At 44.2% G+C, this 16,869-nt stretch overlaps 2 protein-coding genes across 2 annotated transcripts in view; one reads left to right on the forward strand and one right to left on the reverse strand.

The window, feature by feature from the left end:
• Positions 1–493: 493 nt before the first annotated feature.
• Positions 494–10,783, reverse strand: hacd2 (3-hydroxyacyl-CoA dehydratase 2). Its single transcript, XM_080478736.1, has 7 exons — positions 10,182–10,783; positions 7,678–7,795; positions 6,870–6,888; positions 6,182–6,270; positions 4,668–4,789; positions 2,013–2,191; positions 494–1,083 (listed from the first exon to the last, which is right to left on the reverse strand). Exons 1-7 carry the CDS (start codon positions 10,304–10,306, stop codon positions 1,001–1,003), a joined length of 735 nt encoding a protein of 244 aa, XP_080334862.1. The 5' UTR covers positions 10,307–10,783; the 3' UTR covers positions 494–1,000.
• A 5,919-nt stretch (positions 10,784–16,702) lies between these two features.
• stam2 (signal transducing adaptor molecule (SH3 domain and ITAM motif) 2) overlaps positions 16,703–16,869 on the forward strand; it is a 32,581-nt gene continuing 32,414 nt past the window's right edge. The window contains exon 1 of the mRNA XM_080477935.1: positions 16,703–16,833. Coding sequence (XP_080334061.1) covers positions 16,794–16,833 — 40 coding nt within the window. The 5' untranslated portion in view covers positions 16,703–16,793. The remainder of the gene's footprint in view (positions 16,834–16,869) is intronic.

Here is a 16,869-nt window from a genome sequence, read left to right on the forward strand (position 1 = left end):
TTTGCAGCCAGCGAGCAGAGCAGCAGCAGGGAAACACTGGGGATCATTTCAGCACCATGAAGCAGACCAGGATCATGGATCAGACCAGGATCATGGATCAGACCAGGATCATGGATCAGAAATCTCTGCAGTTTGGATCGGAAATTTCTGATCCGTGAATTACGTTGATATCGGAACCCGATCCTGGATCGGATCGGCTCCGTCCCTAATTTGGTCTAATATTTACTGTTTGGAGGATGTGAACCTGACTTCTATGTTTTCATAACCAAAATTCTCCTGTTTCATTTGAGGTGTGACATGAATACATTTCACACGCATTGTGTTTCTCCGTTTCTAGCAGAGCTTTTCATCTACCCTCAATTTTAAAGAAAGTAACGTAAATTGAATGCATGAAAATGAACAAAAACTTGCAAAAATGTTAAAACACAAACCACTGAACTGGAAGAAATCAGTAAATCAAAAGAGAAGCAAACAGAGCAGGCATGCGAGCGTGGAATGAAAACAAAAAGGTTTATTCGATTAAATTAGGAATGTCAACAAAACCTTGCACTAAAATACATGGAAGGAAACAAAATAATAAGTTGGACTCCTACTTTAAGTGTGAGACTTTACATTACTCTTTCTACAGACAAGTTCAGGGGACTGGAGTCGTCTATTCTAATCTCTTCCTCATGATGAAGTGTATCTGTGCGCTAAGTTCCAGCTCTGCTCAGGAAAAATCTAAGTACCTCTGCTTTGTTCATAACTTACAAAGAAGAGAGACGATGAGTTTCTGTACAACCTACACAAGAGCTGGATCTCTGCCGGGTTTTGTGTGTGTGTGTGTGTGTGTGTGTGTGTGTGTGTGTGTGTGTGTGTGTGTGTGTGTGTGTGTGTGTGTGTGTGTGTGTGTGTGTGTGTGTGTGTGTGTGTGTGTGTGTGTCTAAGCAGACATGAATTGGTTCCTCATTTCTCAGATGATTTGGTTTCCTTTCTCCCACTTTTCTGAAAGCTCCTGAGCTCACTCCACTTTGCTGTAGTCCTCTATGTGACCCAGCACCTTCTTCCTCTGCCGGATCATGTGGAAGTAAAGCTGGGGAAACACTGGACAAACACACAAAGGAAGCAGTAAAACACTCTTTCATCATGGTGAAGCCTCACTCACACGACATCAAGTGAAATCAAATTCTTTCAGAAAAGTTTGACGTTCACACACAAAAGAGCGAAACTGTGAAAACGATGTCGTTTTCATGTTAGGCCACTAGTGGGTGCTGTTTGGTTTTGTAATGACTCCCCCCCCCCCCCCCCGCACGCAGCAGAGAACAATATGCTATAATCATTTACACTGGATTCTTATTACGGTGACTGTCAAAATAAAAGTACCAAGTCCAGGACAATCTGGACTAGGAGTCATGACACCATGGAGGAAACTTTGTTCTGATTGGCTCTACTGAGCATGTGCAGTTTTCTTGGCTCAGATCATTGTTGTCGTGTAAGCCAACTACCAAAACAAAAAGTTTTGCGTTTCATTTGAAAATGTTGTCATGCAAATAGGGCATTACTCTGAAACAACGATCCCACTGAAACCATTTTCTACAATATCCGTTGCAGCTGAGTAAAAGTGTAACTGGAAAACAGTATGGAAGAAAATCTTTGATTTATATTTGAAATTAAAAGAAATTAACTGTTCAAAATCAGTCTTTTTCAGCTTCTGCTTCAATATAGGAATCAATCAGCGTTAGACTCTTGTTTAATGACTTCTTTATGTTTACAGTTCAGTCAGGTTGCAATTCATATTTAGTAAATAGTATCTTAACAATATAAAGACGAAATAATTGAATATTTTTCATGAAGTAATTCAGAGATGTTCCTCCTGAACTTGAAGCTCCAACAGTAACAAGTGTTTGTTAAGTCAATTTCAATAAAAACTAAATGTGAAGACGTGTCAGCAGACAAAACAGCTCCTTATCCTTGTCAGATCTAAAATAAAGGAAGTGTTTTTTCCCCATCTTGTCACATGGGGTGGGACTTACGGGGAATGTAGGAGATCATGACGAGGATGAGGAAGGTGTAGTAGTCGAAGGAGAAGTTGTACTTGTTGGGGAGCGTGACGGAGTACAGGCCCGTGTTCTGCACGACCGGCAGCGCTGCGTAGATGGTCAGCAGCTCCCCCGTCACGCCCATGGGGTAGAGCACAATGAAGAAGGTGTACCTGCGGCACAAAACCCTCTTCACCGCCACTTCAACACACGGTGCAGGAGAAAAACACTTGGAAAAGATTGAGAGATTCATGTAGACATTCATAGGAACTGCATCTTTAAATATATAAAAACTCCTCCATTGTGAACTGTATTTATTCTTTTTTTTTTGTTGCAAGCAGCAACATTTCTCTTTAATGAGCCTCGTTTTTGTTGAAAATAAACCCAGGAATTATAGTGTTGACTACTCAATAGTAACAACTGGAAACTACTGTACTTCCTGCTAGTGATGCCGGTAACGCGCCAATTAGTAATGCGTTACTCTCATATGAACACTTTTTTCAGTAACAAGTAATCTAACGTGTTCCTATTTCCAAAAAAGTAATGGCGTTAAAGTTACTTCTCCAAGTCACTGTGAGTTACTATTGCAGCCGTTGCTGTTGCAGCCGTTGCTGTTGCAGCGTTGCTTTTGTAGCGTTGCTGTTGCAGCGTTGCTTTTGCAGCGTTGCTGTTGCAGCGTTGCTTTTGTAGCGTTGCTGTTGCAGCGTTGCTTTTGTAGCGTTGCTGTTGCAGCGTTGCTTTTGTAGCGTTGCTGTTGCAGCGTTGCTTTTGCAGCGTTGCTGTTGCAGCGTTGCTTTTGTAGCGTTGCTGTTGCAGCGTTGCTGTTGCAGCGTTGCTTTTGTAGCGTTGCTGTTGCAGCGTTGCTGTTGCAGCGTTGCTTTTGTAGCGTTGCTTTTGCAGCGTTGCTTTTGCAGCATCGCTGTTGCAGCGTTGCTGTTGCAGCGTTGCTTTTGTAGCGTTGCTTTTGCAGCATCGCTGTTGCAGCGTTGCTGTTGCAGCGTTGCTTTTGTAGCGTTGCTGTTGCAGCGTTGCTGTTGCAGCGTTGCTTTTGTAGCGTTGCTTTTGTAGCGTTGCTGTTGCAGCGTTGCTGTTGCAGCGTTGCTTTTGCAGCATCGCTGTTGCAGCGTTGCTGTTGCAGCGTTGCTTTTGTAGCGTTGCTGTTGCAGCGTTGCTGTTGCAGCGTTGCTTTTGTAGCGTTGCTTTTGCAGCGTTGCTTTTGCAGCGTTGCTGTTGCAGCGTTGCTTTTGTAGCGTTGCTGTTGCAGCGTTGCTTTTGTAGCGTTGCTGTTGCAGCGTTGCTGTTGCAGCGTTGCTTTTGTAGCGTCCCACAGAACGTTTGAAAGGAAGATGAGTTTCTTGTCTGTAAAGCCGGTTTAATACTGAACAGAACTGGGCTGCTCCTTCACTCTCCTTCAAATAGACACGCACACACCTGACCCGCCCCGTTCCCAACTCTCAGCCAATCACAGGACAACTCGCTCTAACGTTGCGTCCAGGTAACACAAAGGAATAAACATAACATGTTAGTATGCTAACTGTCTAGCATGCTAGCAATGCTAAATAGCGATGCTAACACGTGCTATCATGCTTAATGGTTAGCACGCGAGCTTGCAATGCTAAGTAGCAATGCTAACATCGGTTAGCATGCTGGCCGCGGAGCGTCACTGTGTGTTCATTTGCACCGAGGAGAGTCGTCAGTCTCTCTGTGGGGGGGCGTCGGCCAGCTGCTCTTCTTTATGACTTTCATTCACTATGGATTTAGTAGATGTGGGAACGTGGCGAATGACCGGGGATAGGAGAGCCATCGGTGACGGAGGGTGCGCGCAAAGTATTGACAGCTCGTGTGTGTGTGTGTGTGTGTGTGTGGGTTATGGGATGTTTTGGACAATCGAAAGTTGTCTCCGGTTTCCGAGAGGTGTGAAAAAAACGGCGGAGGCAGGGTGCGCGCACGCTCCGACCAGAGATCTTACTGAGTAGGCGCTTCATACTCGACCTTATTTACCAACAACATTCCTGGACACAACTTCAAAATAAAAGTCAAAACAACGTATTATCAAAACAATCTTCTCCAAACCGAGCTTGTACTTTGAAAAGAATACCGCCTAATGAGGATCGTGAACTAACATATCAAAATATACCGACTGTGACCACGAGATGTCACTGTATGACAACCGTCCCACAGTAAAACCTCCAATACTACTGGATTTGATTGACAGAGCAAAACAATTTCTCCAAACACCACACAGCAGAATTGAAAATATAAATGATCAAATGCAGAGTAGAAAACTCTTTCCTGAGAAACTTTTGAGGAGGATGGTTATGTCCCAGCAGCAGCTGACAGTATTCCTGAGGTTGGACTGTTTTCCTGGGTCAGCTGCTGCAGGGTTAGACTGCCGACAGCCGTACTGTCTTTTGGAGAACAAACTGTTTGAATTCAACGCCATGAAAAAGAAGAAACTGTTTCAGTGACCGCAGTCACTAGTTTGAGGAGGCCTTTACTGTTAGAGAATAAAATCATTATATTGTATGTTAAAGTCATTTTTGTCTCATCATCAAAAACAGTGATTTTAACTGTTTAACATCTTATTGTGGAAGGCAGGTTAAGTTCCTGTTGATAATAAAGTGGCCAGAGATGTGTGTGTGTTCCTACCTGGCCCATTTGATGAGGTATGGCAGGTGATTGAGCAGGCTGAAGGTGTAGAAGGAGTAGCGGATGATCTCAGTGACGGTCCAGGCGGTGACGAACAGCAGCACGCTGTCCTCGCTCTGAACCTGCGGGCAGGAACACACAGCATGCTGGAGGCACGTCCAAACTCTCCATCACAGAACCATGCTGGGTGTTTGAATTACACACTGCACGCCGATGCTCACTATCCTCAGATATTAGGTACAAACCAATGCAAATATGTTAAAACTAGTGCTGTCAATCAATTTAAAAAATTTACCAATTAATTGCACAATTTTCTGGAATTTGTTGTGCGAAAGCGCCTTTATTTCTACTTAAGACTGAAGCTTGTAATGCATATTTATTCATGGAAAACCAGGGAACTAATGTAGACTCAACACACAGCGACTATAAATATATTTAAAGACAATTTTTATAACATCCTTTTAGATTTGAACGATGCCGCTTCTCTTCAAATTTATACTCAAACAAACATCTTTCCTCTATCAACGAGTGCAGGTCCACCACTTTGACCATTTTAATATTTCTAGAAACAAACTGTTGTAAACTTATTGAATGAACCAAGTTACAATTATATACTATAACACACACACGCACGCGTTTTTAACAAGTTGAATGTTTTAAATCAATTCGTTAAATTACACATTATTTTTGACAGCACTAGTTAAAACGGATCTCCAACTGTCATTTGACGTTGACAAAGAGATGAGCTTGAGAAAGATGTCAGTAGAGCTTCGTACAGCAAACACACAAAGGAAACATCAAGCAGAACAGACAAATCATTTAGAACATTGAAGTGGAGCAGATTCATTCCACACTGCCTGATGTTACTTACACATTTACAGCTTCGATCTATAAACAGGGCAAACATACATCGACTGGTCATTTACTTTCACACACTTATGCAATAGTTCCCTACCTTATGTACAGCCTCAACAATTGAAAGTTTAACACACATTAATTAACACACAGAGGTCGGGACTAACAGATACTGCACTTTGAAAGAACAAGTACGAGTAAAAACTTTTTGCTACTTGCCAATACTGAGTACCGATACCAGTATTTCTGAAATGCCGCTAAGCCTAATTTATAATCCATACGCAAACAATCCGTGTGGATTCTGTGTCGCTGCGAACCAACTGGGCGCAGCCTTTGCCGACGCTACGTCAGCTCCAGTACACTGCATCAGTAGTACAGCTTATCGGTATTGGTGCGTCCCTACAGACTGTTGAAAAATAAATATAAATGCTCTCACACTTCAGTTTGAAAGAAAACCTGAATATCACAATTACCGAATCCCAAGTTTGCCCTTAGTTGAGTGTGACATACTCCAATTTGATCAATATACTTTGAAATACTCGCAACATCCCCGGTGGTCCCCCGGTGCATTCTATTGGACCACCGATTGAAAACCACCGCGTTACAGAGACTGTTCATTTCCAACTGATGTGTTTGTAGTGAAAAACCAGAGGTCATACCTCCCTGACGCTGTGCGTGACGGCCCAGGTGAGGAAGACCCGGGACATGACCTGGAACCCAGTCAGGACCACCGAGGACGGGACGATTCCTGACACACAAGACAGACACGGGGAATGTCACATTGTACGAGTCAGACGTCACGGAGGCATGCATGTGATTCTCTGTGTGTTTTAAGTGGCCAGCGTCTGCAGGGAAAGGTCAGCGAGGTCCAGCTTCATATCTCAGATAACAGAGAGAGAGCTGCAGAGAGGTAGTGCTGCAGAGAGGTAGAGCTACAGAGAGGCAGAGCTGCAGAGAGGTAGTGCTGCAGAGAGGTAGAGCTACAGAGAGGCAGAGCTGCAGAGAGGTAGTGCTGCAGAGAGGTAGAGCTACAGAGAGGCAGAGCTGCAGAGAGGTAGTGCTGCAGAGAGGTAGAGAGGCAGAGAGGTAGAGCTGCAGAGACGCAGAGAGGTAGAGCTGCAGAGAGGTAGAGCTGCCGAGAGGCAGAGCTGCAGAGAGGCAGAGCCGCTCTCCTCCCATAGAACCACAATCACACTGTGATCCTTACACTGCTCTCTGGAACAATCACATCACATCTTAACTTTCAGTTCATGAAAGGTTCATCATTTTCTCAACTCTTTATGAGGACAGATGATAACTGATGCAGTGTTCAGGTGAGGAGAGGGTTGAGTCTGAACACACACTCACCCACAGCACAGTGCAATATCTGTGGGAGGAAGAGAGAAGAGTTAATTACTCAACTAGAAGAATTCAGGACAGTTTATTTTAACTCATGCAACACGGTCTTATGAACAGTTACTACTTCTTTTTTTGTAATACCAATAAAGCTCATCTCCAAAACACAACCTTCGCCAGAGCAGAGACGCCCCTCCATAGAAACTGAACCAATGAAAAGAAACCCTGACGTTCTCTGGCTCCATAACTCCTGCCTGGCAGCAGAGGCCAGGAGAGCGTCTGGACTAGAGCCCTAAAACACCTCTAGGTTTCAATTCTATATGTGGCAATGTCTTCATTTCCTGTTAATTATTGAAAGTTCAGACAGTAAATAGCTGAAATACAAAACTCTGTGTGGAATGAATGCAGAATTTAGTAAAAGAAATCTCAACGCTCCTTCATTGAGATGCAGCTAGATGGTATCAGCACTCTGCTTTGTACATATATTCAACCTTTCGGATCAAATGAAAACCAGATAACTTTGTTTTTCTCTGCAAAAAAGAAAAAATTTACATATTTTCCATCTTTATAAAGCTCTAAATTAATTTTGGCTCCGTGCCTTCGACTCGGTCTGCTGAGGCATGTTAGGTTATCGGGTTGGTATTTTATAGAGGATAACGCTATTCCAACACTTTGATCAATAACACTGGAGTACTGCTGGAAACTGCACACATACATTTGATACTGTTGACATTTCTGATACTGTATTCAGGCTCGATCAGCGATGGGACCAGATAAGATTGGACTGAAATGTGTTTGACACCCTGTCCTAACCCTTCACCTCCAGGATGGCTCCAGTCTGAAAAAACTTCAGGGGCTTTTCTATGGAGTAGTACAGTCCGTGGTAGCTTCCTCTGGCCAGGTAGGCCCGGACCAAACCCACAGCAATCACGAGCCACCTGTAGAAGAGAGAACTGTCACATTTACTGCACAGCCGCTTTAAAAATCACATCAGACAAACTTCTCAAATGAGAAATCTGGGATCAATTCACTCTAATGTGCCATATTTGTTCAGTCGAATTACATCATTTCTGAGTAAACTTCAGAAAGATCAGTCTGTCTGCAGGTTTAGTTTTGTGAGGATATCAACATTTTCATCATACACTCTGCGCCAGAACAAAGAAAAACTTTCCAGTTTAAATTTACAGGCGATCACAGAACTATTTTACTGGTCTTAATGTGGCTACTGAACTAAAATGTGTCTCACACCACTGCTTTAGACCTTTGGGCACAAACCAAATTAAAAAAAGTCCAACTTCCAATGTCTATTTTTAACTCATGTCGGCAGAATCACTGAGCCACATGTTACATAACTTGTATGTTTGCTGCAATCACAGCTTTTGCTATGTGGTTTGTTTGTTTTAAATTCTTTATTATTATGCTGTCAGTCAGTCAGTCAGTCAGTCAGTCAGTCAGTCAGTCAGTCTCCCTCCCTCCCTCCCTCCCTCCCTCTGGTGGATAGAATTTAGCACAGTGCTATATAAAATGTGGGTTTCATAAGTTACTAAAAGCTCATTTCTTTAATGTGTGAAACAATGTGTTTAGCGATTGTCGGCCCCTGATCCTGTGACTGCTGCTTTTATCCTTTCATTGTAGCTCTGAATCGTCCTCAAAGAGGCAAAAACAAATAAAAATCCAGTTTGAAGAACATAAGGAGGAAAAACTAAAGGCATCTCTCTTCAAACGTAGTGAGGAAAAGTGGAAACAGTTCCAAAAAAATCAATGCTTAAGTAAAGTAACAGAGTATTGAAGCTGTTTAACTGCCACTAGTGATTGTAGTCTGATTCAAGCAACAACCAAAAAGGTGTGAATGAATGGCTCCGTCACAGGGAGGTCAAAGGTCAGCTGCTGGAGCTTTTTCCTCCCTGTTCAGGTTCAGGCCTCAGTCTCGGTGCGGGGCAGTGAAGAACACAACAGGAGGGGGAGAAGCTGGTGTGGCAGCTCCGCCTGCATCTGCAGAAATGTGCTTGTACCACACAAAGCGAGCACTATGCAGCCCAGCGAGGCAGATGTGGCCCAACTGGTTGGAACAGTGAGCAAACAACGCCTACCATTCAATTGTGCAACAGTCTGAAAATCAGAGCCATAAAAGAAGCACAGGGAGGGTTCTTATCGCAACGTCAGAGATAAAAAAGACAACATGCAAGGGGTTATAAAATAGTATGTGTGTGGCTGTGATTAGTCCCGCTGTTTAATGTATTAAAGTTCAGAGAAATATTAGACAAAACTCCACATCTTGTTGTTCTTTAAAGTTAGAACATCTGTTATTATATTCCCAATATCATGTGAGTGCAGATGAAAAAATAAACTTGTTTTTTCCAACTTGGTGTAAAAATCTGACTTATCACTTAATTTATTTTGTGTGAACCTCAAAGACAAAGCGTCTATGAGGTTTAGACAAACGTCTTCATTTATCCACATTCCACCAGAGCATGTTTGTAAAATTTATTACGAAATTTCAACCATTAAAGTAATGAGCTTATTGATATCTAATCACATAAGATTTTGTTGTGTTTAAGTTGAACATATTTGAAATTATTTACTTTTCTTGGTCAGTTAATGTGAATAGTATTTGTATTTACTATGTGTGAGTTTTTATACACAATCTGCAACTGTTACAGTTGACTGTGTCAATCTTGCTCTAAGTTTTAATTCATAGATACTTTTTTCATCCCCAATTGGGGAAATTCAGATGTCCAGCATCAACCAGTGTGGGCTATACATAATAATACATTTAAAACAAATTAACAAGCGTCTACATAAAATTACAAAAAATTCTATTCTAAATTGTGTTTAAATAAAATGACAGAAAGTGGGGAAAAGCATCCCCCAACTCCTACATGTGTCTCTTGAGGATCGTTTGATCCACATAAATGCTGTATTTATCCAGGACATCCAAATATCTCTTGAAAACAATAACACATAGAGGGATTTGGAGAAAAAATTACTACACAACTGAGATTTACTATTAGATATATAAACGTATTATACAATAAAGAAAAAACACCAGAGTGCATAGAAACACAATAGACCATCTGTTGTCTGCTTTGCATTGAGCGTCAGTAACAATCAGCAAACACGCCAGGTGGTCGTCTCCCGTTAATGTGGGTCAGCCTTCAATCTCAAGTTATTTCCCTCCACGGGACGCTGCCTTCATTTCCGACCATAACTGCACATATTCAGAAGCTTTATAAGCGATATATATATATATATCTTGCTGCCATTACTCAGCTGCTAAGAAACACAACACGCGCGTTACGAGCACGAGGGCAGCGCGCTACGTACCCCGCTGTCATAACAACGTTGTAAATGACCAGGTAGGCCGTCGCCAGCGCGCCGGGACCCTTCTTTTTCTTGGCGGCCGCATCGCTGTGGGCCCCCTTGCTCGTCCCCGGAGCAGCTGCCGACATGACTGCAACCCTCGACGGTCTCTGGACCCCGGATAACAGCGTCTGTCAGGTTCACCCAGCCAGGAAACGAACCGGAAGCGGAGAACGCAGAGCGAGAGCACTCCCTCCTCCCCACTTCCGCCTTCGCTTTCAGACGCTTCCAATCGAAATGCAAATTTTTATATTGGACAATACCTTTCGTTCTCTACTACAATATGTTTCTGTAAGATCCAGCATATATTTGTAATCATGAATGATTACATTGAGCTACTAATCAACTGTTTTGGTCCATCAGCCGTGACGTCTGCTTAAAATGGTTAGATTATATATTGCGTTAACTTTATAATCTTCATCTAATCCGCAAATTGTGCAAGACTCTCAGAGAGGCACGTCCCCTGTTGGAAGGACCCCGCCTGTTTGATATATCCTAACGGCGGCTTCTTCTTCTTCTTCTGAGAGAGAGAGAGAGAGAGAGAGAGAGAGAGAGAGAGAGAGAGAGAGAGAGAGAGAGAGAGAGAGAGAGAGAGAGAGAGAGCCAGTGGGGAATCCAAAATGTCTGACAATATGGCTGCTTCCTTATGATCGCCGCCACATTGTGCCGCCATTTTATTCTGAATCACCACCACAGCGCCACTCTCGGTGGGAGGCGGTAGTACATGAAATATGGCCGCTTCCTGCAGGTCGTCGCCATTTTGTTCCAAAGCACAATCACAGCGCCACTGTCGGTGGGAGGCAAGAGTACATGATCCGCAGTGCGACCTTGCATCTCCAGAATTGAAACCCCGCCAGTGCGGTATCAAGATGGTGGCTTACGGGCGCTGACATACTTGTTTGCGGACGCTGACATAGTTGTTAGCGGTCGCTGACATAGTTGTTAGCGGTCGCTGCCATAATGGCGCACGGTCAGCGCCATACTATTCTCAAAATTGAAACCCCGCCAGTGCGGTATCAAATAATGGCGGCGTAAGGGCGCCGTCATACTTGTTTGTGGTTGCCGACATGCTTGTTTACGGTCCCTGCCATACTTGTATGTGGTCGCCGCCATATATAAAAGGCAAAATGACGTCAGTGGCTAAAGTTAAAGTTGGCTAAAATGTCCTGTTCTGGGAAGCACAAGTACAGTGGAAGGTACATCCAGGTAGATTGTATCTGACTAAAGCTCAGAGAATATTTATAAGGTCCAGAGCCAAGTGGATTGAGGAAGGAGAACAAACCATCATATTCATTAATTCATTTTCTTCTGCTTCATGGGGGTGTCAGTCTGAGCACCATCACCCAGATCACATCGCACCAATTAAGAACCTTCCTGCAGGTGGTGAGCCCACGGGAAGGTGGCGCCCGGTGTGGGACACGAACCCTCTACCTAGAGTCTCACGCTCTACCAACTGAGCTAGCCGGGCAACCATCATATTCCACATTCAGCCTAGAAAGAAAAGATTCACTCTCATGATGAACGGGGAAGAATACTTAGAACCAAAAAGTATAGTAAAGGAGATCTTGAATGTCTTTAGATACCTGTATGATTCTTCTTATTCTAAACAAAATGCTGAATTACTTTAAATCATTTATTACTGTAAATGATGAAACCTTTATGTGAGGAGGATTTAAAATTGAAGTATCATGATAAAAACAGCCTCTGACTGATCTCCAGGCTCAGATGGAATCACTACAAACATTTCTGAAAAGAAATTAAAACATTGCTTTTTGAGGCAATAATGTTTTAATGGAAAGGAATTATTGACAAAGAAATGAGGTAGAATTATTTCAGGATGTCTATTTGTCATATTTCCTTACCTTCAGGTCAAAATAAGAAAAGTGTTACATCTAACTCCACTCTGCTCTATTCTAAATTCTGCTTTACATTTACATTTCACTTCACTGCACCTGCGTCATGTTATAGCCCAAAATGTTGGTGAGCCATGTAACAGAAGTTTATTCTGTTTTATACTTCATACATGATTGACAAGGTTGTCTAAGCAGCTGCAGCTGTAACCACAGTGAAGCTCAGGGTCAGAGGTCAACTGGAACCACAGTGAAGCTCAGGGTCAGAGGTCAGCTGGAACCACAGTGAAGCTCAGGGTCAGAGGTCAGAGGTCAGCTGTAACCACAGTGAAGCTCAGGGTCAGAGGTCAGCTGGAACCACAGTGAAGCTCAGGGTCAGAGGTCAGAGGTCAGCTGTAACCACAGTGAAGCTCAGGGTCAGAGGTCAGCTGGAACCACAGTGAAGCTCAGGGTCAGAGGTCAGAGGTCAGCTGTAACCACAGTGAAGCTCAGGGTCAGAGGTCAGCTGTAACCACAGTGAAGCTCAGGGTCAGAGGTCAGCTGGAACCACAGTGAAGCTCAGGGTCAGAGGTCAGAGGTCAGCTGTAACCTCAGTGAAGCTCAGGGTCAGAGGTCAGAGGTCAGAGGTCAGCTACTAAACTGATCTGCCTCCTTCATTCATCCAGTGACAATGTGTGGCTGCATGAAGCAAAACAAAGGACCAGAATGGAGAATAACTGTAGTTTCTTCAGCAGGAAGGAGTAAATGTCCATGACAAACCTTCAACAAATACTTATGACAACTTTAAAAGAATCAAACCATCATAAATCATGTCATAGTTCTTTATTATATATACAAGCACAGGGTACTTTAACAGAGAAAACCCAACTAATCCACATGAGCAAGCGTGAGCGACTGTGGAAAGGAAGAAGTCCCTCTAACAGGAAGAGACCTGCAGAAAGCAGACTCAGAGGTGGAGGCTTCCTGCTGGCCGGGTGGGGGGAGAGGACAGAGGACAGAGGAGAGGACGGACAGATAGATAAGAGAGAGATCCACTCTGTGAAGACTGATCAGGACAGGAGGCTTCAATCCACCTTCAGCTCCACTGTCATGTCCGGTTGGTTCCCCTGTGAGAGCATGTTAGGACTTTCTCCCTCTGGCTATGATGACCTCTGCCTCAGGCCTTGTAGGACCTTCGGCCATCAGGATGTTGATGAGGATCTGAAAGACCTTGACAAGGTGCAGGTAGAGAGGTTTACAAAGACTCACAATATTGAGCACTCAACTTCTATGATGTCCTCCATTCCATTGATCATCTTACTTCTGGGAGCAAAACATCAAAACGTAACGGACGAGTCTCTGGTCCTCCTTCTGGATTCCTGTGACTTCCTCCATCTCCTTCAGCATCTCCAACATCTGCTTTAATACAGAGGAAGACAAGTAGACAAATCCAGCTTATGTCAGGTAAAAACTCTCAAACTTGATAGATGAGATGTTTTCTTACCTGCTGCTCACTGAAAGGAAACATCCTCAGTTTGAGCTGCTGCTTCAGGGAAAGTGATGCTGACGGCATCTTCCAGGGGTTTATTCTGTCTGAACAGACCCTCCACTCCATGAGATCATCATGTGAGCTCTGAAGACAGATGTGGTTTTAACCATGTCTCCTGTACACATAAAAAAATCTGGTTTATCTTGAAAATCTCCAACTAATTTCTCAAGTTCCTGTCCGTTAGCTATTAGACTTCTTGTGTGGCACTGGAGGATGCAGACCATTATGAAAATTTTAAACGTCCTCAATATTTTCAATGAAGTCACACCGTGTACATCATAGAGCTTCCTGTTCCCTGGGAGGCTGCTGTGGAGGAGGCATTTGAACGCAAGAGCCTTAAATACATGGAGCTGGCAGCCGATGCTGAACAACGCGGATGGAAGGCCAAGGTTCGTCCAGTGGAAGTCGGCTGCACAGGCTTCATTGGCAAGTCAACCATCAGACTGCTTAAGGATTTGGGAATCCATGGCCAAACCCTTCGCCAAACCATCAAAGCCCTCTCAGGTGCAGCAGAAGAAGCAAGTCGATGGCTGTGGATGAAGAGGCGAGACACATCCTGGACCGCCACCAACACCCGCAGCACATAAGTTTGAAAGCAGAGGGGGGCACACTCGGGACGCCGGGTGTTGCCGATGAGCCCTCTGGAGGTGTCGTGGGCCTACCATCAAAACACCAGTGAAAGAAGGTGCCCACCTGATGACCCCAATGATGCTGACAACCCCCCCCCCCCCCCCCCACACTCAATTAGTCTACCGGAACAGTGTAAAAACCATCCCAACTGATTGTCACCACTGATATCTCAGGATTGTTGTTTAAACAGGATTGTTTCACCTAGTCCTAAAAACAGAACCATCATTCATGTCTTCATCTTCCTCGTCCTCTGTCGGACTGGCTGCTGGACTTCTGGACTGCCACCTCCTGCCTTACCCTCATATAAGCATGAAGTGTCAGCGGGGAGTCATTCTTTACTCCTAGAAATCTTCCTGCTGCCTCAGCCACAAACTAAATATCATCTGACCTTGATTTCTTTTCCGGAGGGCGGTCTCGGAGCAAAGCGGTCTCACCTACTGTAAACGAACAGGCGGTTCCGTTGGCTGAGTTCTAAGTGGATGTCGGGACAAGCAGTTAGAACTCTGGTGATCGAGGCAGAGGTGGTCTTGCAGCACCAGATAGCAGTTGGTTGCTAACTGTGGCTGTGTGTGTGTGAGCTTATCTTGATCAGATAACACGCGCGCAGGGGAAGTGCAGACTCAGGTTAGTGAAAGAGGGGGAGATGAGAGAAAGACAGAGGATTCTGGCAAGGTTCGGTTCTGAACCCTGGTTCCTCCACACAGAGCTCCCAGTGGGACTGGAGCTCACTTGGACCTCTGGTTCTGAGGTGGAAAACCCGAGTCCCGGACTTGGTTGGTGCGCGTGAATGCGCGTACACAAACATATGGGCCGCGACGGCTTCATCAGCGGCACATTAAAACACATTGCATGTTAGCTTCATGCTAATCCAAGAATTTCTGCCCAGAAAAAGCTCTTACTGTCCGGTTGCTGTGTTGGACAGCACCGTCCGTGGTGCTGTTGGTTCTGTGAGGCTGTGGTAACTAGTTGTTACCGGGTCTGAATTCAGCATCCTAAATTCAGAGGCCTGGCTCCAGCTGCAGGAGTGGACAGCGAGGCATCTGAAGGAGGAGAGGAGACGCTGGCTCGGGTCTCCAGAATCCCAGAAAAAAGGAAAAGAGAAGAAGTAGTCCAAACTGTGTCCTGCTCGTCCAGCGGGCTGACGTTGGTTCGGTACCTTGGGTCCACTTGGTGCTCTCTTTACCGTCCCGAGGCAGCAGAGACGTGTGTCCCTCTCGGTGGCTGGGGTGACAGTTGGTCGGAAAGGAGTCTCACCAAGTTGAGTTTTGGACCCCTGTGGTGTCTGGGTCGGGTTCGACCATGATCATTAGTTGCCAACCTGGGGGGTTGGAGACTTCCTGGGGTCTTTGCCCTGCTCCCTGCTGTTTTATTGCCTGTTCATAGTTCCTGGTGTTTCTCCTCTGGAGGAGAAACTGCTTGGAGGAGTTCAATGGAATCTTAAGCCCAACACCTCTTTCCACTTTTTTCCTACCATGTCCACTTCCTCCGCTCTCCTCTGTCTCATCAGCCATGCCCAGCGCAAACTCTCAGCACCACACAACAACCAACTACCAAACTAATCCCTGGCACTCCATCCAGGAAGAAACAGAGCAAAAGCACCGTATACCGGACCTGTACAGGTTGTCGGCCGTCACCCCACTACCTCTCCCACAAACCATGTTCCCAGATCACTTTTTCTCTCTCTTTGTATCACTGATAAACCTCCAATATGTTGTCATTCAAAATGGCTCATCTCCAGCTCCTTAAGTCCTGTGTCCTCAGTCACACTCACGTCCTATTTATACCTGTCACGTCCTAATGTGCCCTTACATACACTGTTATTAATAAGTGTGTGTGTGTGTGTGTGTCTTTATTATTATTTTTTAATTATTATTTATTATCATTATCATCATCATTATTATTATCATTATTATTATTATTATTATTATTATTATTATTATTATGATTTTGATTATTATTATTATTTAAAGAATTCGGGATAAACAGAATATTTTTGTATCTGGGATTCTGTTCTGGGATATTTCATTCGCTTAAATGATTCCTAATAACTGTGGGGGGGGGGGGGGGGGGGGGGGACAATAACTGGGGGAGGGGGGAACAATAACTGTGGGGGGGGGGGCAATAACTGTGGGGGGGGGGGACAATAACTGTGGGGGGGGGGACAATAACTGTGCACACATTGTTGTGGATGTTTGCTTTAAAAACGTAACCTTCAATAAATTAAACACTTTCGATGAAAACAAGCGGAACAAAAACCTTCTCGTGGTGAAATGTAACAATCTAATGGATTAAAAGATAACATTAAACATTCACATTAATGCAGAGTGTATTTAGAAGTAGGGTCTGCACGGCGGGATGAGCCACGTCGAGACACATTTTGTCCACTAGATGGCAGCTTTACAATCAGAGTGCACACAAAAGCCTTCAGTTGTTATTTTGCTCAGGCATCACAGCGGACAGCTCCGTTTCCGGTTTGATGGACACGGAAGTGATATTTGTTTAGCTTTAGTCTGTAGAACACACGTACTTCACTTTTCATCGAAATCTGACAGTTTTTTAACTGTTAACATGCCTTTGTTCACCCAGAATCCGTTTGACCAAGATGTCGGTGAGTAAAGTCCCGTTTCTTTAGATTTTTCTTCAG

Source organism: Lipophrys pholis, assembly GCF_963383615.2.
Source record: "Lipophrys pholis genome assembly, chromosome: 13".
In the NCBI taxonomy this organism is placed as follows: domain Eukaryota; kingdom Metazoa; phylum Chordata; class Actinopteri; order Blenniiformes; family Blenniidae; genus Lipophrys; species Lipophrys pholis.